The sequence below is a fragment of the Sphaerodactylus townsendi genome, linkage group LG11 (genome assembly GCF_021028975.2).
Source record: "Sphaerodactylus townsendi isolate TG3544 linkage group LG11, MPM_Stown_v2.3, whole genome shotgun sequence".
Lineage (NCBI taxonomy): Eukaryota > Metazoa > Chordata > Lepidosauria > Squamata > Sphaerodactylidae > Sphaerodactylus > Sphaerodactylus townsendi.
Genome location: NC_059435.1, coordinates 30,175,486 through 30,198,457, shown reverse-complemented (window position 1 = coordinate 30,198,457; position 22,972 = coordinate 30,175,486). Strand labels below are relative to the sequence as shown.

The 22,972-nt window shown below is 43.5% G+C and overlaps 1 protein-coding gene across 2 annotated transcripts in view; it reads right to left on the bottom strand.

The window, feature by feature from the left end:
* Positions 1-589: 589 nt before the first annotated feature.
* Positions 590-22,972, bottom strand: part of ZNRF2 (zinc and ring finger 2) — a 63,785-nt gene continuing 41,402 nt past the window's right edge. Inside the window, exons 3-5 of one of the 2 annotated variants that reach the window (XM_048511121.1) lie at positions 4,740-4,845; positions 2,404-2,478; positions 590-1,916 (exon numbers count right to left, since the gene is read on the bottom strand). In XM_048511121.1, coding sequence (XP_048367078.1) covers positions 2,421-2,478; positions 4,740-4,845 — 164 coding nt within the window. In that variant the 3' untranslated portion in view covers positions 590-1,916; positions 2,404-2,420. The remainder of the gene's footprint in view (positions 1,917-2,403; positions 2,479-4,739; positions 4,846-22,972) is intronic. The other variant, XM_048511123.1, reaches the window with a different exon arrangement.

Below are 22,972 nucleotides of genomic sequence, written 5' to 3'. Positions count from 1 at the left end.
TAGGCCAGTGATATGGAGCAGAACATTTTTCCAAAATGGGAGAACTTTCCAGCAAATTTTCTCAGGCTATATTTTTTCATGGAAAATTTCTCACCCTGTGTAGCCAGTTTGTCTATAGTTGTCAGGACTGCAAATCGGCCTTGCAGGATGGGCTAAATGTAGGACGCAAAGCATGGGGGAACCCTAGTGCTTGTACATGATCCATGCTAGTACATGTTGTATTTGCACTATTTGTATAAGCATTATTTAAATCTTGCTAATGTCATTTAAGTATTTAAATTATTTATTCAAACCTGAAGCAGAAAAATTTCTGGAAAATTTCCCCAGAAAACCCACATTACTATTAAAAGGCTTAGACCAGTTTAGCTGTCACTGGAGTGATCAGTGGGCTGTACACTCAGTCTGGGATTCCCAAGGGGCAGAGATGAGTCCAAGGGCACTGAGCATCCAGTAGGGGCATACATTTCTGAGCTTAGCAAATGTCTCTACTGACGTCCCTGCACGTTAAAACAAGAGAACCAGCAGAAGAGGAAAAAAATGCCTCTTGAAGTCAACAGAAGAATAATGAAATAATGTGACATACAGCTTATTTCTTCTATTTAAACATTTTAAAATTTTCAGTCACCTTTATTCAATACTTTTTCACCTTATTACAAACTTCACAAGGTACTTTAATAAATTCCAAACAGGCCCCCTTTCCTTGTGGAAACAAATATATTAAACTCATAATTTCTCTTAATGAGCTTCTTCCCCACCAAACCCCCAGATACCTCCATTTACAATTCATAGTAAGCTGCAATAGAACAGTAATGAATTAAATGACTGAAGAGACAGCCAATCTCTCTGCCCAGCAGCAGATGCTTAAACCCATATTGGTATGAATTATGAACCACTGGACACAGAATTATGTGTTGGATGCAAGTTACTATGACCTGTCATTGAAACAACCTTTGATTTAAAAACAATACACACAAGAATTCAAATCCGGTCCCATCGTTCCCATGAAAACTTCAGGAATCATATCGCCTTATGGATCTTTGCAGTTACACAACTTGGAGAGTAAAGTATTACAAAGAAAATAACTACCTGAAACGGTTTAAAAATATCCATTAAAATTACCATGATCGGCAGCACTTGAGATGGTAACTCTTATTTTCCCATGTTGTTTTTTAAAAAATTGCATAGCTGCTAAATTATGCCCCCACCCCCAATTTTCGCTGCTGCTGCATTGATATCCACAAGCAGTAAAAGTGGACTTTTGTAGACTTATACAGGAATGAGCACAGTATAGAGATTTCAACAACTCTTTAGCCTGTCAATTAACAATCTGCCCATTGGGCTGCATCCTGGCAAAGAGTTACTTCCTCAAAAAAATTGATAAAGTCAAGGAATGTTTGCATTCTTTTCACAGAAAAAGTGTGAATGGCATATTGACAAGATGGGGAATTTCTTGAGTGAGGTCACATCATCTGACTGTACTTCACTGTTTGCCACTTATTTTTCTTCAGTGCAGGAGGGGTGAGGAGGGCAGAAATATTCCAACCCAAGAATGGCATCTTCCTTGTGTAAATGTTCCATAGTGTTGATCTAGGGCACAAAGCTTCCATTCAGGAAAGAATGCAACAATATTCTGCTTCTGTAGATAGCGTTTAAAAAATTAAACTGAAAATTAGTAACTTTGGCCTGTAGATACAAAATGTTGTCCATAAAGTCCATAAAGGAAGAGGATCGTTCCTGTGCAGCATTTTCAGAATCCCTGTGTCTCCTTTAGGCAAGTTCTTGGTACACTGTGAGATGTGATCTGGGCAACGTTCCATCTCTGCCTTCCTGGTCCAAAATGAACACAAGTCCAGTTTCACATCAACTTCTGAAGACAGACCTTCAAATCCTTTACATCTGTTGATCAGTGTAAGAGACTACAAGGAAAGCCACAGAGAAGGAACTTAATTTTCCTCAAAGCCCAGTAAAATCTTTAAACAACAGAAACCACTCTACAAGTGGCCTTGTTCAGTCATCAACAAAAATGTTACACACAAAAGGGATTTTATTACTGCATATTAACTAAGTTGTGTATTATGACACCACCACCACCACCACCACCCCCGGTTCCTTAGCAGCACAAGTGCAGCACAAGTGGGAAAAAACTTAGTCTTCCTTAGTCAGGTAAACAGGGTACCATTTATGGTCTTATTATCTGCAAGGATCAAATGAACAAACTGCATCTAATCCCTGAAGTAAGCATTCTATGAATGTAGTTTAAAAGAAAGGGCAACGTAATTATGGTCACAGGACATAATTCATTCACTGAAATTACACAGCTTTTCAGATTACAAATTGTACAAGCTTTGGCTAGTGATACTTTTTAACAAATTACAATTAATATGAAAGAGCAGCAGCAGTTACCTACAAAACAGAAACCATTAATCTGAAGGATGCTCAGGACAAGACCGGTTTACTTCAAACCATTCATCTATGCATCTGTTAGAATAAAAGACAAGAAAGAATATCACTAAGGCGGCATAGTTACTGGACAGTTTTCTCCTGTGAAATCAAGAATTTTATATCAAAATGTAAAAATCAAGCCAAGGTCATTATTTTAATGACTTTTTCATTAATTCATTTACTTAGTGAAGGAACTGAATTTACGTATTGCTATCTACCATGGAGACAAGGTCATGCAATAAAAGTCAGTGTTTCTTCTTACTGAGAAGTTGCAGTAAATAAGAGCCACACTTAGAAAGAGGCCATGACACCTTTTTATTTTTCGTAAAATGGGGGAATAGAGATGTTCTGATTTAAGTAATTTCCCACAACCAAAATGATTTCAATTACAGGTAAGTTTAAAACCCACCATAGGAAACCAAGGTTTATTTTATTGCTTTGTGTCTTAAGGTGACTCATAAATTGCTCCACTAAGATTGCATGAAATAAAAACTATCCTGGAAACACATCCGTGTTAAGCCTGCCTTTTTCAAATCCCATTAAATACCCTTACATTTAGGGAACATTTAAATAGGCAAGTTTAAAAGATGTATTGGGTTTCCATTGGCTGTGATTCTCACACATGAAAGAAAAATCTCAGTTGTTTTCTTTTTAACAGTAAAGTTACTTATGTCATAAACTAGAAAGAAAAGCAAGGATTTCCTTGTCAGAGAGGAACAAGGCAGTGGGCCTGTGGAATCTGCACTGATCAGCACGTCCAAGAGTCATAAGCCATGGAATCGTTGCTTGATGTCAGAATCACTCAAATCCTGAGGCTCCTTTCTCCATTCAGAGGCCATATGCATGGCTCTAGTATGGTGCACAGTCATATGATCCAACACGGCCCCATCCCTATCTAACAACAGACTGTCTTATCTTGGGCAGCTGACACTAAAGGCCTGCAGGAGTCTGTAACTTAGAATGGTCTTCTAAGTTTAATTACTGGTTTACCAGTTTTGTAGTTGCCACTGACTCCTGCTCTAGAGCATCTGCAGGTATGAAAAGGGAATGGGAAGGATCATTAAGGGGAGGGGCACCAAAGCCTGAGATCAGCTGACAGGAAGTGAGTTTGCAAGAACTGGGCCTACTTCTCAGCTGTGAGAACTCTTCTTATTTTAATGGACCAGTGTCTACACTAGCAAATCCAAGTTTGGTCAAGCAGTCACTGAAGCCAGTTGTATTCATGAAGAGTTTAGCCCAGTATTTCAACACAAGTCCTCTTGCTCCAAAAAGGGAAAACTGGTAAATAAAAATAAATTCCTGTCATACAAAAAATGCAGGTCCATTAAGATGTTCTGATTGCTATTTCTAGGATAATTTTAGATACATCTTGTTGCTTCTTCTAGTTTTATTCTGTCTAGTTTTATATTTTGATATGTTTAGATGCATTATATTAATCATTGTTTATTAAGATGTATGCAAGTTGCCACCATGATATTGTTACAGAGCTGTAGGAGAGCATGAATAAATAAAGACTGTACTAAGAAGTCAAAGCAAAGACTTCCTGCACCAGCACTGAACTAATGTGATGGCCAGAAGGAGCAGCAGTGGCATAGGAGGTTAAGAGCTCGTGTATCTAATCTGGAGGAACCGGGTTTGATTCCCAGCTCTGCCGCCTGAGCTGTGGAGGCTTATCTGGGGAATTCAGATTAGCCTGTACACTCCCACACACGCCAGCTGGGTGACCTTGGGCTAGTCACAGCTTCTCGGAGCTCTCTCAGCCCCACCTACCTCACAGGGTGTTTGTTGTGAGGGGGGAAGGGCAAGGAGATTGTAAGCCCCTTTGAGTCTCCTGCAGGAGAGAATGGGGGGATATAAATCCAAACTCTTCTTCTTCTTTTTCTAAACTGAGCTTGAAGACCCCTGGCTCTGCCTTTAACATGCACAACAACATGAACACTCCAACCCCCCCCCCTTTGTAAGGATGAGAAAATGACCACTAGCTCTGAGACAGAAATCTAGAATATTTCTCAAATTGGTTCTACTCAAGTTTTATAACAGCCTGGAGACAATTTTAAAAGCATTCTTCAATTTTTACTTCCCAGCATCTGACAATATTTGCACCAGGTCTGTTTTATCACAGCTATCTGACTCTGAAATTGATTCTTGCAAAAGAGAAGAAACTGAATATTCTGATAAGGCAGATGGCAAAAGAGGTGACAGACAAAAATAATGCTGAAATAAAAGGTGACTTACAAAAAACATTTCGCAGGCCCTATTTCAACATTCGTAGTGAACTGAATTCTGTGTGCACTCACCCTTTATGATATATGCATAGACAAGGCAATCGGGCTATTGTATCTCCTTGCTGTAGCTCTTCCAGGCATATTGCACACTCCCCAGCATCCTTACTCAGCACATCCTCTACAGAAAACAAGCAAAAACAAACCAACAAAAAAGACAGCAATATTTGGGTTTCTGATGTTAATAATATACCTAAAGCAAATACACAAGAATGGCAAGGTCCATCAAGTTCAGTGCCATAAATGAATCCTTTGATCCCTTTGGGGAGAAAGGGGGCTAAAAAGGACGTTACAAAGTTCTTCTGAACCATGACACAAACCTTACTATGGGTTTTATTTAATTTCAACGGAAATGTGCTCTAACAGGAGCTATTAAAGAGGTGAGCCGATAACTATACCATCCATGCTTGTAGATATGAAACAAAATTCTGTTAATATTTCAGTCACATACAGACAGGAAAGACAGTTTCAACTTTGATTGCATTCAAACCCCATCTCTGTTCCATCATGGAAGTCACAAGCTGTGTGAAGCTAAGCACACAAAGGGAGATTTGTGCACACTGCACAAAGTTCCTTAGAAGAAGGGCCAGACAAAACTGCACCACACTAATAAGTTACCCACACTAATCTCCTCTAAGAAAATAGGTCTAGAGTCCTCTGCCTCTTCTCCACTGAGTTGGAGGACATCTTCTGGGTGATGCTTCCCACCACACTTGATAGGGAGGCAGGATTGTGGAGAAGGAAGATTGACACTCCTCTAAAACTGAGCTATGAACTAGACAAAACATTCTGCCAACTCCCAAAATACACTTCAAATCTAGCCATTCTACAAAGTTTTAAATCTAGCAGTTTTACCAGATTTCCCTTTAAAATCCCTCAAACTTGTAATTTGGTGGAAATGTCAAAAAAAAAAAAGATATGAGATGACCCTCCCCCATGCTATTTCCATATAGCCAGTCAGAACAAAGAGTTTCAACAAATTACCTCCTGGGTAATAACAGAAAAGAACTCAGCACTGCCTCATCAAGAGCAGAAATGACCGTGCTAGGGAAGAGGGAGAGCTTCTGATTTTCTACTGCAGATAACCTTTGCAGAAGTATTCGCTTTGATGTGAAGTGTCCTTCTAAAAACTGTGTCTGTTACTGATCCCTGATCATCCTTGACATGGGATGGCATAGTAGGTAGAACATGTAAAGTTTCTGGATGTATCTGGATATAAGTAGGTAAGAACATGTAAAGTTCCTCAGCCATGAATGTTAGATAGTCTTAGGTAAGCCTCATGCTTGTAATCTGGTTACAGTAATATGTTCTTGAATGGATGCTGTAAGGCCAACTAAAATTATTCTCAGCTATAGGAATTTGCTGACTTTATCTTCTACTACAGGAGACACATGTTTTAATTTAGATATTTATGTATACGGCTGACTTGATCAGCAACATGCAGCAGAGAAAAAGAAGAGTTGGCTTTTGTACCCCGCTTTTCTCAACCTTTAAGGAGCCTCAAAACAACTTACAATCACCTTCCCTTCTCCTCTCTACAACAGACCTCTTGTGAGACAGGTGGGGGGTGAAAAGAGTTCGGAGAGAACTGTGACTAGCTCCAAGCTCACTCAGCAGACTTTATGTGTCAGAATGGGGGAAAAGATGAATGGTGCATTTTTATCCTGTTAACACTGGTCCTATTCAGTTTGTATAACAGTCACCCTGTACTTCAACTACTTACGTATTAACAAAAATATTACTGCATACATATTTTTAAAAAAAATATTCAAGGGAAGGGGGACCATGATGACAGGTACCTGATCTAAAACAAAAGTATCAACAACAATCTAGGAAAGGGCTAGAAAAGAAACTGCCTTAGAGTATTCCACTTCAAATCATTTGGGACAGATAAATGACCAAGGGAGAGCCACTTACTGCTGGTTTATTTAAAAGCCCAGTATACTCTAATGGACAGCGTTTCTGCTAGTTTCCAGCACTGTTCAAGAAATCTGGAACCCTTCCCTCTCCTGAAACATATCATACATATAAATGAACAGTCAATAGCTAGACTAGTTTAGAAACAGAGACATGCTGCCAGAATTGAAGCCGCTGTGATAATGTGCAATTTCCTTCTGTTCTGAGCCTTAGCCCTTTCTCAAAAAATCCCCCACTGTGCCAAGAAAAGCAGAACTATGTAAATCTAAAAAGGACACATAATTACACAAAATAAGCAATATGCAACCAGGCTTATTTTGCTCAATTAGATTTCTGTTAGCCATGGAGAACAGGAATACAGAGCACCAGAGCCCTGCATAGCCCTTCCCTAGTTGTTACCTCTTATACATCTGTAGCCTTAAGGATTAAACTCTCTTTTCAACATTAAAAATAAAATGGAATTCTTAACAGGGCCGACTTAACGCATGGGCATGCTGCGCAGTTGCCTGGGGACCCCATGAGCATATGGGCCTCATGCTCATCTAGGTATGCTGAGACTAGCTGTAAGTAAGTAAGTAAGTAAGTAAGTAAGTAAGTAAGTAAGTAAGTAAGTAAGTACTTGTTACTGGAAAATGCATAGTTAGCATGTGTTTTACTAAAAATAATGAATATTAATTTTTTGTTAGCAAGTGGACATTGGCATTGGCCTCTGATATAATATAGTCATCTCTGCAACTAAACGTAAATGTATATATCTCATACACTACATAATGTAAAAGCATATATGTTAATATCACTTCAACTCACTTAATAGTTAATAGAAATGATATTGGTTATATCTATATGCCATTGGTTATTAGAGACTGAATCTGAGATTCGTTGGGAACATTTGTAGGGTAAGCATGTAGTAGTTATTCAAGATTACAAATTTATCGACCATTTATACTTTGATTCCTGTGTGTGGTTGTGTAGGTAGGGGCCCCAGTGTACTGCTCTGCCTGGGGGCCTAAAATGCTGTGAAGACGGCTCTGATTTTTAGGGCGTAACAAGATGATACATGTGCAGAGTCTCTTCTTCCTTGGACATTCTTTTCTTGGAACCTCTAGTTCAGGGGTCGGGAACCTTTATCACCCAAGGAGCCATTTGGACCCATTTTCCACGGAGGGGAGGGCACTTGGAGCCACAGATACTTTTTGACATTTGAAATGAGGATAGCCCTGTATATGGGGGTTTTTTTTGCCTTTACACTTTCTATAGAGTAGACAGTTGTGGTGTTTTGCTTGTGGAGTCCATGAGGTGCTATAGAGAAAATTGTATTTTATTTGCGTAGAGAACACATTTTGAACATTTTCTGTGCGGGTGTGCGGGGAAAGGGTGGAGCCTTGTGGGCGCGTGCACTGGACGGAGAGAAGATGCGGAGGGAATCCTTTTTTGTAGTGGATGGCTCAGTGGCGGCAGCTGCATGCCTGTTGTGGGAGCCATTGGGGCCACAGCTTGCCTGGGCAGCTGGGGTGAGGCTTGGGACACCAGGACCTCTGAGTTGTCTGGCACGGAGTGCTCCCTCCCTGCTTTTGTCCTCTTTCTGACTTTCCCTGGCACCACCTTCTCCTCCGTTTTCCCCACCTCGTCCTTTTTCCTTCTCCCGGTCTCTCATGTCCTTCTCCCTCTTCGTCTCGCTACTCAGTACACTGCCCTTTTCCGCGTGCAGCCCTCCACCTTTTATTCCCTCCAGAGCTTGCCAAGTCCTCTCCACCTCGGCCCCGTCTGGGCGTTGGGTTCCTCCTCCTGCTTCCCTCCTCCTCGCCCGTCCGGGCAGCAGTTCCAGCGCCTGCTGGTGCCCTCTGCGGCTGTGGCCGTTGTCCCGCTGAGCGGGTGCGGCTCCCCTTGCCGCCCGCTGCCCTGGCCGATTCGGCCAAGTCTATGGGCTCCACGCCACGCCGCCGCCAGCGGCCCTGTCCTCCCTCTGGGGCCAGGCTCGGTAGCCGCCTGCCGCTCCCCCGCTTGTGCCGACCTTAGCAGAAGGAGGAGGGCTGCCGCCAGCCGTCTCCATGGCGCTCTCACTTGCCGGAGCGCCCGCGGTCGGGGGCTGACCTCTGTGAGGTCTGGGGAGGGGAGAGTCCCTGCTCCCGGACAGCTGTGTTGTGTCTGGAGCCGCTGTGCAGGGGCGGGGGAGCCGCATGCGGCTCCCAAGCCGCACGTTCCCGACCCCTGCTCTAGTTGGACACACTGCAAGATACAAGACCAATATTCTGCACTAATCCCCTGCCCAAATCTTACATGACTGCAACTCAGCAAAAGAGGCAGGGCAATGCACAGCATGACAACCTCATTTGGTATGTTTAACTTTACAACAAATGGGAAGGGAAGGGGAAGAAATGAAGCAGCAGCAATTATATACCTCTCAAAACACCTTGTTAGGTCTTCCAAGTTGCTGGATTTTTATCCTACATTCTAGATTTGTGGGAATTCTAGAATATGCAATGCCTTGCATCTTGTAGGCTACAGAAGAGCATTTCACCCTTCATGAACTTAAGAGATAATGATTTCCCGTGCATTCACATGGAACTTCGCACGTTAGAGGGAGCCAGGCTACAATTTTCCTCAATATTTATATTCTTCTGCACAAGAAACTTTCTATAAGCAAGAGCGCTTGATCACCTCTCACATGCAATCTAAAGCAAGCACTCCTGAACGGCATATTTTTTCACCTAAATCTTGTACTACAAATTTTATTTTAATCTCTATATGTAGAAATGTATTTACATGCTCTGGATCAATACTCTTCAACCCACTGGCTAGGTCCACCAGGAACCTAGGTCATGGAACCTACCAGGTCCACCAGGAACCTAGGTTATGGAACCTACCAGGGAAGTCATCAGCCTCTCTAGAGATATTTTCCAGAAGGACTGAATCAGTGGTTCTCAGCCTTCCTTTAATACAGTTCCTCATGTTGTGGTGACCCCTAAACCTAACATTTATCCATTTTACAGATGGAGAACACTGATGCAGAGGGTCTTAGGCGGCCCCTGTGAAAGGGTCGTTCGACCCCCAAAGGGGTTGCGACCCACAGGTTGAGAACCGCTGGACTAGATACTAGTGTGGCGAGCGGTGTGATTCTTCCTGCCTTGGTGTGCAAGCATGCACAGAGAAGCAGAAGAATGGTAGGTCACTCAACAGTGGGAAGGACTGTTTTAGTACTGCATGTGTGGAGAATCTTCCCACCATTGCCTTTGGTCATTTGCCTCAGCCTGGCTCAGCCATCCTGTCATCCAATGCTCTCAGTATGAGCTTGCACCTCAGAACCCAGCCCGTCCACAAAAGCTCTCCTTTGTCTTCTCCCCTTTCCCCTAGCTGCTTGACACAGCACTGCTACGTGCTTTTGTGGCCTTTGCCTGAGAAAACTATTTTTGCAGATGAGAACTCGTATGCTGCCAAGTGTGGGTGAGGAGCCGTGGAACTGATAATTAGTGTGTGCAGATGGGGCTGGGGGTGCGATGGGTGGGAAAAGTGAGCAGGCAGGAGGTAACAGCAGGCGCAGGAAGAGAGGAGATCTTTCTTAAGCCCTCAAATAGGCTAACAAGACTGCAAGCTCATGTACATTTATTCAGGAACATGCACCCTTAACCAACCGAGGGTTTTGCTCTGGGTAAACACGCATAAGGCAACATGCAGCTCTAAGTACAACTGACTAGCTTATATTTCTTCCGTGCTCCTCTTGCTGTCTGCATTCCTACACTCCACCAGGCTTTTCCTGTGGTGCTTTCCCCAAATAGACACATTTTCAGTTCTAAGCTTTGGTGAGATGTTCATCGATCACCGTGAAGTCAAAAAGAAGAATTCCTGATGACAATGCTGCAAGAGTATAATTGAATATTAGTCCTGGAGATACACCCAGAACAAGTGGCACATGCATTGGTTACCAAGCTGGAAAAAGTAAAGGGACAAACACGATAAGGGCGGGGCAAGATACCGGGTTGTGAAAGGGAGCAAAATAAAGAAACAGGAGACAGAGCACTGACAAGGTGGAAAAGCAAACAGCAGAAAGTGACAGGACAGAGACTGTGAAAGAAGAGACATTGACAAGTTTAACAAAGGCAAGTGAAAAGTTGAAAAAGTTTAACAAAGGCAAGTGAATAATGAAGGAGTGGCTTTCAAAGAGCAAGGAGGACAATCTTAGACATCTCTTTCAACACACACACACACACACACACACACACACACGACAGTACTTAACATCAAGCATGTGACACCATGTGACTTCCTTGCAACTCTGATCTGCCTTGTGGAGGATGAACCTGAGTCTTAAAAAACTAAAAGACCGGATGAAGTACAAGGTAGTGAGAGTCTCATTAGAAACAGCCGATATTTTTACTGAAGCTGCACAAGGGATGTACCGGTACTCCATCAACACTTTCAGAAGGCTAGAGACTTTTAGGAGTTAACTACAAGTTTCCTCACATATTTGCTGGGTAAATACATAAAACAAGAGATGGAAATTTTACAATCTGCAATGGACTTAACAAAGACCTCAAATATCTCTCTACATATTTTGTTCTAATTCTACTAGTTAGAACAAAATGAGTAGAGAGATATGGGGTCTTTGTTAAGCTGGAACAGGTTATTTAGCATCATGACCTGTGATGTTTTTGGTACTGGGGAACACATCTACTTAAAGGCCATCTATCAAAAGCTGTTTGCATTCTCAGTGACTCAATTCTGAATAATTCAATACACGATGTACTTCTGCAGACAGTCTAGGAGCATCAAGTTCCATGCAGCCAAAACGCAAAACAAAATTAGCTTTTCTAAGCAAGTGCCTATACTTTTAATGTGACAGGGCAGCACAAACACAGCAAACAGCAAAACCCAAAGTCTATACTGATTTGAAGAAAGCATCCAACAAGATTCCATGCTCTACTTCATACCAGGAATAGCTGCCATTCAGACCAAGCATTCAACATAAAGCAATCTCTTTCAGCATAAGGGGGGTGGGGGGGGAGAGGTGCGGAGATCGTTGGGTAGGAGACAGAGACAAGCACTACAAGTTGACAGAATAAAGATCAGGCATATTACCTGAATACTTTTTTTTTGTTCTTGAACCCACATGATAGCAGAACACAAAAGGAACACAAGTGTGCATTGGCCTAGAAAATCAGAAGTGATAATAGTTTTACATCAGCAATAATACAGATGCAGCAGAGCATTAAATGCTATATTCTGGCCAGTGAAAACACCTCTAATTTGAACTGGCAGACAAAAATGTCCTTAAATGTAGATCTTCATTTATTGTGAAGAGTAATACGTTGGTTGCTTTCATCCCCAACTTTGTCTTACATTTACATCACAGACCAGGGTAAGCTTTTAAAGTCCTCAAACTATGGCTATATTAGATGCAAAATCAGTTCCAGTAAGGTAGTGAGCAAATTCACGTACAATCTTTTTGCAGTTATATAGTATAGCCCAGCCCTGTTTTTGTTTTGTTTTTCAAAAATGGAAAAAGTTGGAAAAGCCTCAAATATCAGAGTATGTGCTTGTATTGGGTTTGGGGGGGGGGGTGCGGTCACAACAAAGCTGATTTTTGGCAACCCCTGTGAGATTTTCAAGGCAAAAAGAGTTCAGAGGTGGTTTGCCCTTGCCTGCCTCTGCATCTGAACCCTTGAATTCCCTTGAGTTCTCCCAAGCACTCCCAAGTTCTCCCGAATACTAATTTTGGTCAATTTTGATTTCTCTTTTTAGGGATTAGAACAGTGTCCCAGGACAGAGGTAGAGCTGGTACAGGGAATGCACACTGCTAATCTAATGAAAATGGGTCAAATTCTGCAAGTTGTCTAATTAATTTTAAGGGACCAAACTGGTTCCACCCATTAATTCAATAACAATAGTTCAAAAGCAGAATCCACAGGAAGCACAGCCAACCTATACCTGTGACAGAGGACCCGATGCAGATGTTGAAGATTTGTCTAATGGGGAAACACCTCTGCTTGTGGCCTAACCTTCTATCTGATAGACTATGAGGGCAGGGAGAAAGCCTGGTCTGGATGCTTGCTGGGGACAAAAGTGTCACAGTGGGGACAGATGGCAACATACATTACGCCAGGGAGAAAAGGCAGCAGCTGCACAGCGTTACTTTCCCATCACAATCCAAGAGAAAAGGAATGATGGTGTCAAATGTTTTAAAACGGTACTTGCTGTCCCAGGTAGCTTACCACATCCTAAATGCAACAGCCATTTAAAAAGATGAAAATAATTAAAATAGCTAACAGCCTCAAAAGTTCAATGCAATTTATACAACTTACAAAAGTACTAATTAACTTAAAATGGTCAATTCAGCACTAAATAAAGGGATGCTAACATGCCTCTTGAAAGCAATCTCTCATTTTGATGCAGCAGTTTACTTTTCTGCCAAACTTCTTTTCTGTCATAGAAGTGTTTCAATTAATGCTGGAGACGAATCCCAATGACTGCTGGTTTCTTTTCCCTCCCCTTCTTTTTAAAGTGCTTACAGAGACTCTTACACTATCTTGAAGAGTTCTGGGCAATCTGAAAAATTGCTGTGTGACATTTTAGTTGGTCCTTCTAAAAGTTATTGCACTACTGGTTCAGTATTTCTTCCAACGGGCTGCATGCCCTCCAGTAATGTGCACGTATTCATTTTGATGTCAGATAAATGCTGGCTCCGTGTAGTAAAAGGGTGCCATTCCACAGGACTCCCCGCCATAACTTCTCTTCAGATGACAGCTTGTTAGGCCTCCTGCAATAAAAGGCACCCTGTTCTTCTAAGGCAGATGACATATGGGACGCTGCTGAGGGTGGGGAAGTCAGAATGTTTGAGAGGCAACCTCGATTCTTTGTGTTTGTTTCCTACTGGGCTGAGAGAAGTGAAACAAGTTATGCAGAGTGGCACATGAAACAATCTGAAAGAACTGTATTACTATACTGATCTAAACAAGTCCTATGAGGTAGCTTTGTTAGTCAGTTGCAGCTAACACACAGGTACAAAATCCTAAGCACCTGAAGGACAAACATATTTATTATAGCCTATGCTTTCATTGGTTAGGGCCCACTTCATCACATGCGCTGAACTCTAGCCAGTGACAGCTTATGCTGCAATAAATCTGTTAGCTCTTCAGGTGCCACAAGATTATCTAAGTTTCTGAACCAAAATAGTAGATTTCCAGTAAGATTCTTCAGCCTGAATCACAGGTCACAGTCACACCAGGATGAGCAAGCTGAGTCCTGCATCCAACTACACTGTTTGCATACAATCTGCATATAATGATCCTACCTGCAGGTTTTTTCAGTATTCATGGACAAATGTGAGCACACAAACCTCAAGCCAAGAGCACAATTCTTGCCTTGAATTTCACTTCTGCTACAAGACATTTTATAACTGGGTGGCTGAAATGGATAATTTAATCTATGCTAATTTTACATCTGTAGCAGAAGAAAGAAACATGGTCTCCATTACATTCTGTGGTAACAATTATGATTAAGCTTGCCAATAAATTCTAATCCATTAATGTCATAGTAGGATTTCCATTTTAAGGTTTTTTATTTGATGAATGGCAACTGATAAAGAATAATTTGCCTACAGTTCCCCCCCCTCCCTATTTTGCTTTGGCTTACTTTGGTGAAATCAGCACACCATCACACATCGGGGGATTATTCTGCTGTAATTACCTTGTAACAAAGGCTGCTTAGACAAGCATTCTATTATTATTATTATGGTTAGACAGTACCATATTTCACCCTGTCATTTCATAATAACTTCCTCAGCAAAATGCACCCAACTAAGAAAGTTATGTAAACTTTTCAAAGATAAAACAATATATCAGTTCAAAGTCCTGCAACTGCGTCATTATATCAGAAGTTAACAAGAAGCATGGTTTGGAAAAGACGTGCAGTTCAATTGAGCCAACATAGCTGAGCAGACAGCTTGAGTCTCTCAGCATCCTCCAGGACATGCTGATGGACTGCTCTGCAATCCCTGCCTTTTTCACTTTCCTGAAAGTGAAATCCTGCAGGCAGCGCTAAAAGCAAAAAGAGCATCTTTTGAAGAAGCATTTGAAGAGGCATGCACAACTTGAGGGGAAAGAAAAGAGGCAACTGCTGAGGATGTGTGAATGGTAAGGCTAAGGGAGACAAGCAGTTGTCCAGGAAGGTTGGAAAACATAGAAAGAGAAAACAGAAAATTATCCAGCTGCCAAAGAGTGCAGAAGACATGTGATGAACAAAGAAGGCTCAACCAAAAAGACACAAACACAAGCCCAAACCAGAGGAAAGAGAGTTGGCTACCAAGACTGAGAAGAAAAACAGGCATTCATTTATTGCTCTTGCATTGTCTTTCCTGTGGCCATGAGTACTCTTGGCCACCTGCCAAGATTAAGGCCAGCCTATAGGAACATTCCCTTCCCTTTCTCCCCATCCGAGCACTGAAGGCCTCACCCACGGGAAATCTGTGTCTGTAAGGCCTTTTACCTTTGACAATGTATTGATCAGAAAAAGGGGCAGAACGGGCTTTACGGTTTACCCATTTTTGGTAAGATACTAAGATATGGTTGGGGGAAGGGGGGCACAGTGTCCTCCAAGACTACTAGGGCATTTGGCATGCAATGCCATCAACACTCACTTCAGAATAAGATCAAACATAAAAATAATTACTTCCAAGTAAGTATACAGAGGATGGCACTGTTGATCATTTTTAAAAATTCCTTTATATTCTTTACAAAGTTTCTAGTGGTGACAGCTGTAACCGGTCCATTGGTAATTACCCTGAAGGGGCCTTCTCCTGGGGGGCAATGAGGGCATCTTGGCTGGGTGATTTCCAACCCATACTCAGGGAGGCAGGACTAAACGATGTCACTTCCTGTGAAGGTCTGGACTCCATCTTAGGTCCCCAGTATTTGATTGACACAGCAGTAGGAAAAAACCTTAATTGGCTCAAGAAGTACAACAGGAAGTAACAAGAACAAACATAATAAACACTGAAACATCAGAACAAGACAAGATTCTGTAAGGGACTCCAAGATCACCCTGAACTAACTAACAAGAACTGAGTAAATAACAATTATGTCCATATTGAAAGATATGATTTTTTGGAGACTGGAAAAAACCCCAGGGAGGGCCAAGATGCCCTCATCGCCCCCCAGGAGAAGGCCCCTTCAGGGTAAGTACCAATGGACCGTTCTCCTGGAGGCGATCTCGGGCATCTTGGCTGGAACCTCCCAGAGCAGTGTCCCATAACGGGTGGGAAGTTTAGTCTCCAAAGATATGTTCAAGCACTTGAGTGCCGAAGGCAGACTCATTAGCCGCCATAGTATGTAGCCTATAATGTCTTATGAAGGATGAAGTAGATGACCATGTGGCCGCTCTGCATACATCGAATGTATCGATATAATGCTGCATTAGCTGCAGCACTCCGTGTTGAATGTGCCGTGATGCCAGCAGGCACAGGAGTTTGAGAGGCTTTATATGCTTCAATAATGCAAGATCTGAGTGTGTAACTAAGTGATGCCTTCGACATATGGGCTCCCAGATTAGGTGTATGGACATTTATAAAAAGAGATTCAGTTCATCTGACGGACTCTGTTCGAATAATGAAGGACTTGAGAGCTCTTCTGACATCTAATGTATGCCAAAGTATCTCCTTAGGATGGGAAGGAGATGGGCAAAAGGTAGGTATGATGACCTCCTGCTTCAGGTGAAAGGTGGAAGCTACCTTTGGTACAAATGTCGGATCCAGACGCATTACCACTCTGTCTTTATGAAAAATACAAAGCTGAGGATTAACAGAAAGAGCCTGGAGTTCCGATATCCTTCTTGCAATGGTAATGGCAATTAAGCATGAAAGTGTCATGTGAACCCACTTTAGGTCCACTGACTAAATCAGCTCGAAGGGAGGTTTGGTGAGCACTGAAAGAACCAGATTGAGTCTCCAAGATGGAAATCTGTGGACTATAGAAGGTTGTTTCTGTGCTACGCCCTTGAGGAACCTCAGGATGTCGGGATGCCTGGAAAGCAGCACACCATGCAGTTTTGGCCAGATTGTTGTAAGACCTGCTAACTGCCTCCGGAGCGCTGCGCTTCTGAGAGCTTTCTCGAACCCGATCTGAAGAAATTGCAGTATCTGTGAACGGAAGGACACAATGGATCAATGTTGTTTTCCTGAGCCCATGATAGAGAAATCCTCCACGAGGAATCGTAGATCCGTGAAGTGGAAGGTAGGCGAGACGTGATGATAGTGGCTATGACTTGTTTGGAGTAACCTCTTTTGGCTAGGGTGCTCCGCACAAGCGCCAGACGGTCAGACAGAACAACTTCAGGTTGGGATGTACAATGGGCCCTTGAGACAACATGTCGGTGGGTATGGGTAGTCGGAGAGGTTGTCAGTTGAAGAATTGAGGAAAACCACGGACGCCTGGGCCACCATGGTGCCACCAGAATTACCTCGGCCCTCTCTGACCAGATTTTCCTGAGAAGTTTCGGAATGACGGGTCGGCGGAAAGGCATAAAGAAGCTCCCTCGGCCATGGAACTGCCAGGGCATCCACCGCCAGTGCCTGAGAATGAAAATACCTGGTGAAGAAGCGAGGAAGCTGCGTATTCTGTGCGGAGGCAAACAGATCTATGCTGGGACGACCAAAGGTTTGAACAATCAGTTGGAATAATGCTGGATGAAGTTTCCATTTGGCCACGATCACTGTTTGACGACTCAACCAATCAGCCTGCACATTGAGGTTCCCCTGGATGTGCTCTGCTGATAGCGAGAGATGTTTTTAGGCCCAGGTCAATATCTCCGTCGCTTGCTGATGAAGCCGAGGGGACCTGGATCCGCCCTGGTTATTCAGGTGTGCCTTGGCGGCTATATTGTTGGTCCTGACCAAGAGATGACAACCCTGAAGCTGGGGCTGAAAGGTCTGGAGCACCATAAGAATAGCTTTCATTTCCAGCAGGTTGATAGGGAGCCGGGATTGAGTCGGTGTCCAGAGACCCTGGGCCATGTCCCCCTGCAATGACACACCCCACCCGCATAGGCTGGCATCGGTGAACAGCTGCCGTCTGTGTGGGTAGATGTATACCTTTCCCATGGAGAGATTCCACCAATGAGACCACCATTGAAGACTGGTGTGAAGCTGGCTGGTGATCTGCAGGGACCTGTCTTCCTTTTTCATAACTTGGAATTGATGAGGCTGCAGGAACTCTCGCAGGGTCCATGCATGGAATCTCCCCCACTGCAGCATATCGATCTCACCAATTGAAGGAGGGAAGCCCTTCTGGCTAAGAGGAAGCCTGCAACCAACCTTTGGATCTTGAGTATTTTGGTGGGGGGAATGAAAAGACGGTTGTGTACAGTGTCTATGATTGCCCCCAGGTGTTCCATTCGTGTGGCTGGAATCAGGGAATGCATGTTGACCAGAAACCCGTGGTGACGAAGAGTAGGCAGGACAACATCCAGATCCCGAAGGGCTTGCTCTCTGGATCCGGAATGGACCAGGATGTCGTCCAAATACGGGTGAATGTGCAAACCCCGTTCTCAGAGAGCCATGATGGGCGGTTGAAGAACCTTTGAAAAAACTTGCAAAGCCGTGGCGAGCCCGAAGCGGAGAGCCTTGTACTGGAAGTGCTCTGACCCCACTGCAAACCGAAGAAAATGTCTGTGGAGAGGATTGATAGGTATGTGCAGGTACGCTTCCATCAGGTCGAGAGATGTTAAATAATCGCCTGGACGAAGACCCTCCACTATGGACCTCAGTGTTTTCATCTTGAAACGCCGAAGACGGATACACCTGTTCACATATCGAAGGTTTAGCATGGCACGCCAATTGCCGTTCCTCTTGGGCACTGTGAAAAAATGTGAGTGAACCCCGCAGGAACGCTCCGAAGTGGGTATTGGTTTGATGGCCTGGATGTTCAATAGGTGTTGAATGGCCTCTTGTGTTCTCTTTAGTTTGTCCGGATTGCATTGGGGAGGATATGTCCTGAAACGGGGCCTTGGAAATGCGTTTTCGCAATTCTCCAGAAGATGGGCAACCTGGATGTCACTTAATTCCCTCCTTGGTCCCAGCGGTCTCAGTTTGTTCACCAGGCCGTTTCACCCAGTGGTGGTGAAAAAGCTGCAGTTGACCACCGACTGGGGCGTGATGGCAGTCAGGATTTGGAAGAACGTTCGGACTGGAAGGACTTGCCCCTCTGCTGGCCTGATGAGGATTGGAGGGGCAAAAGGAACTGCTGAAGTAGCTGCGTCTGTGAAAAGATTGTTGTTGTTGATGTTGTTGTTGTTGGGGAAACCAACGTCTGCCATCCCTGGGAGCCCAGGCAAGTGTACGTTGTGTACGGAATGTAGTGTAAAGTTTATAGGTAGAAGACCCTTGATCTGACTTGACATACCTAGGTATGGATTTTTTATTTCCCTTAGTTTCTACTAGGACAGCATCTCACTCCTTTCCAAAGAGCCTAGCGCCGTGATAATCATGTAGACACCACCTGCTTAGAGTGGAAGTCTGCTGACCAAGCTCTCAGCCAGACCTGTCTCCTCACCACTATACCCAATGCTAATGCCCGGGAAACCAGCATGAGGGAATCAAAGGTAGAATCAGCCCAATAAGAAACTGCCATGAGAACACACTCTAAACCCTCTCTTAATCCTTGTGCTTCGGGAGGAATCATGATGAGAAGTCTCTGAAGCCATAGTATTGTGGCTCTGGCCATGGTGGATGAAGGGGCGAGGGCCCTAATGCATAGAGCCAGCCTGTCATGGATCCTTTTCAAAAATACATCTCCCCTGTGGTCGGCAGCGTCTTTTAACATGCCCTCCCCATCCTTAGTGACTAACCCACCCAATTGTAGGGCCACGACTGGTGCATCAACCAGAGGAGTTTTTGTAATATTATGGATATGCTCTGGGAGCACATACAGACTCTTTAAATAGGAAGGGCAGCTCTTGCTGGCTTCCAGATTGACCCATTCCGTTTTTATACTTTTCTCGAAATACTATGGAAGGGGAAAGGCATCTGGGGTATCTTCTGACTGCGGAAATATTTCCTTCTTGCCCTTAGGGCAACCTTTAACTGGTTTCTTCGATGTGGAAGGACCCTCAGCGTCCGCTGGGTCCTGCAATTCTAAAGTTGAAATTGTCTTAGCCATAATAAGAGCTAAATCCTCCTTTTTGAAAACCCTAATGCATTTTCCCTTAGGTTCAATGGTGCCTTCCTCAGACTCTGAAAAATGTTCAGAGGAACCCTCCAATTCTCCTGCACTAACCTCCTCCTCCTCTGGCAAATTCAAGGGATCTCTGTAAGTAGAGGATGGGGGTGGAGACCTGGAAGAAGAGCTAGATTGATATCTGCACCTATCTCCTTGACCGGGATCTGCGCCTCCCCCTGTGTTTAGAGGCTTCTCTTTCCCTATCATGGAAAGAGATCTCCTCCCTTATTGTTGTTCTGAAAAGGCTCATAAGCTCTTGGGCAGACAGATTTGTCCAGGAAGCAGGATCTGCAATATTAGGAGTTGCAGCCGCTTGGGAAGTTCCCTCCCCCACCATCACTCGCTGATCTTGCCTTTTCCGCGGAGATCTGGTGGAGGATCAGGGCCTCTTGCTCTCCTCGGCCGCTAACGGACCGATGGCGCTCTCCTGATTTTCTTGACGTTCCCCCGAGCCCTTGCCACCAGCAGGGCTGAATTGTGGTATTTGGGCGCGTGGGGGGGAAGAAGGAGCTACACCCACCGCGGTCCTGACTGGGACGCTGGTGCTCTTGCGCCTTGGCGCGGGCCCCCAAGTACTCTTGGCGCGTCTTTTTTGTTGCCAGAGCCTTGGTGCCTGGAGCCTGCACCACGTGCTGAGGCGCTGCTGAAACTATGGCTTCTACCACTACCACCGCCGCCCCTTCAAGGCAGCCAAAGGAGGAGGAAGGGAGATCTCACCCGAGGTCCCAGTGTTAACGGGCTGTTTCAGACACCTGCGGGTCGCTGCCCGGGTGCTCTCCACCGCCGACCTGCCAAAGGTTTCAGGCGGGGGTGAAAAGGAGCATGAATAGAAATGCTGAGCGGCCATTTTATGGTGCACTCGTTTAGGCGGGAATCAGGAAGGGAGGCTTACCACCCGGAGAGACAAAGAGGAACATGCACACCAAACAAAAAGAACTAGACAAATGAAAATTTTGAAGGTAAAGACTGAAGAAAGATCAAAAACAGACAAAGTGCTTGGAGCCCCACACAAGCACTGCTCTCCCTGCTGAGGCAGGAACAATACTGGGGACCTAAGATGGAGTCCAGACCTTCACAGGAAGTGACATCGTTTAGTCCTGCCTCCCTGAGTATGGATTGGAAATCACCCAGCCAAGATGCCCGAGATCACCTCCAGGAGAACAACTCTTTTCTTGCCAGCATTGCAAAACTGATAAAGACTGTTTATGGAACCCAGAAAGGATTTTATGTTAGAATTTTCAGTAAGCAGCATTAGATGTCTCGCTACACTTTGTACATGCATGGCTCCTCTGAGCGCATGCCATCAAGTTGTAAGGAACACAAGCTTGAAGACAAAAATCAAATTCGTAACACAGAATGAGGGAAGGATCTTGCATTCCCTGACAAAAGGAGGCAAACCCTTGTGTTTTATCTGCAATGCGTTACTTAATCACTAAGCAAGCAGTTCAAACAATGCAGAAGTTCAATGACTAAAACAAATTCTAGTTATGAGGCATTGCCCAGATCAGTGCAGATGTTGCAAATAAAATGCAAAATGATCTGAAAAGTTGTTGGGCACTCATCCCTCATCCTTGAAGAGATACAAGGCAAACTGGAACTTTGTTGCTACACTTCAGCAGGTATAATTTTATTTAAAACAAGAGTGGACTGCAGTGGTACCCAATGCCCGTAATACTGATGTAAAGAAGACAAATAACAATGTATGGGCAGGTGCCAGTGTTCCAATGGATACATTTGTAGGTGTTACAACAGATGGAACACCTGTAACAATGGTAAGAAAAGTAGGCCTTGTCACAATCTTGAAAAGTAATCACAAGTTTTTTTTCCTATTCACTGAATATTCAGCATTATAATTTTGTTGGCAAATACTTCAAGAAAGAAAACAGCAGGAAAACAGTCCTGGTAATTGTCAATTTCATATGCTTCAACAGGAAGATCAGCAGTTTAGAAATTTCACTGAAGAGCTGCAGCTGAAAGAAACCCACAGATCTGTTTCTACTGTGTTGTGAGATGCTTATCAGCTAGCAATGCAAAACAAGATTGCAGAATTACTAAAATCTATCAATGCTTTCCTTGAAGAAAAAGTTGCATCCTTATAAGGAAGGTGAAGAACGGAAGTGGATTTTGATGTACTGACTGATGTCATGACTTTCAACTTGGCACTCCAAGGGAACGACTACATTATTTCCAGAACAAGAGATGTGGAATTATTTATTTTTCCCAAGAATCAAGTAACCATCTCCTGAAATGCAGGAACACATAATCTGAAGGGTGAAGATTGAAACTGCAAGGTCTGCTTGAGGATTTTCTGGCCAGGTGTGAAGACCTACCTGAGATCCTGCTTTGCCTTTCTTGTAAACCCAATTATGATCCATCTAATCGGAGATGGCTGTGCAATTCTAAAACTCATTATTACAGAAAGAACTGTGGTATTAGAACTACAGGATCACATGGCTCTGATGCTGATGCATAAATCTAAGTCAACAACTGAGTTCTAGGACAAAGTGTCAGAACAAAGTATCCTGGTGTGTGAGTTACTCCAAATTTTTGGCACAACACATCATGAATCATGGCACTCTGAGATGAATTCAAACATCAGGCAGTGCTGACAAAAGTTTCCTGCCTTGACAACATATCAGCCAAACATCAGAAGAATTTCAGCCATCATGGAGACTCACATTTCTCTTTAGTCAACATCACTTCATTTGGAGCTGTTCCATACAGAATCAATTTGTGTTTATCTCTGAGCTGCTTGGCAAATGCTTTCTAAACAAAATACACATCACAGAAGATTAAGAAGTTACATATTGAGAATTTAATCTTTTAGAATCGCAAATTTATGAAATACATGTTTGAAACCACTCTTTGAAAGAATCCTATTTTATTGGTGCATCACAAAACCTATCTATAAATTACTATTCTCTTATGAGACACTTATGGAGTATCAAATTGTAAACTGCTGCATAAATACAGTGACTCAGTGATTGCCCTAAAGTCCAGCTCCCAGAAGTCATAAGACTGCAATAGTTGTGGACACAATTTAGGACATCCTCTGAGTGACCTCTCAAGCTAGAGCCTGATTAAGTATAGCATGTTCCAGGTAGCTCCTATCACATGATGCAGAAGGTA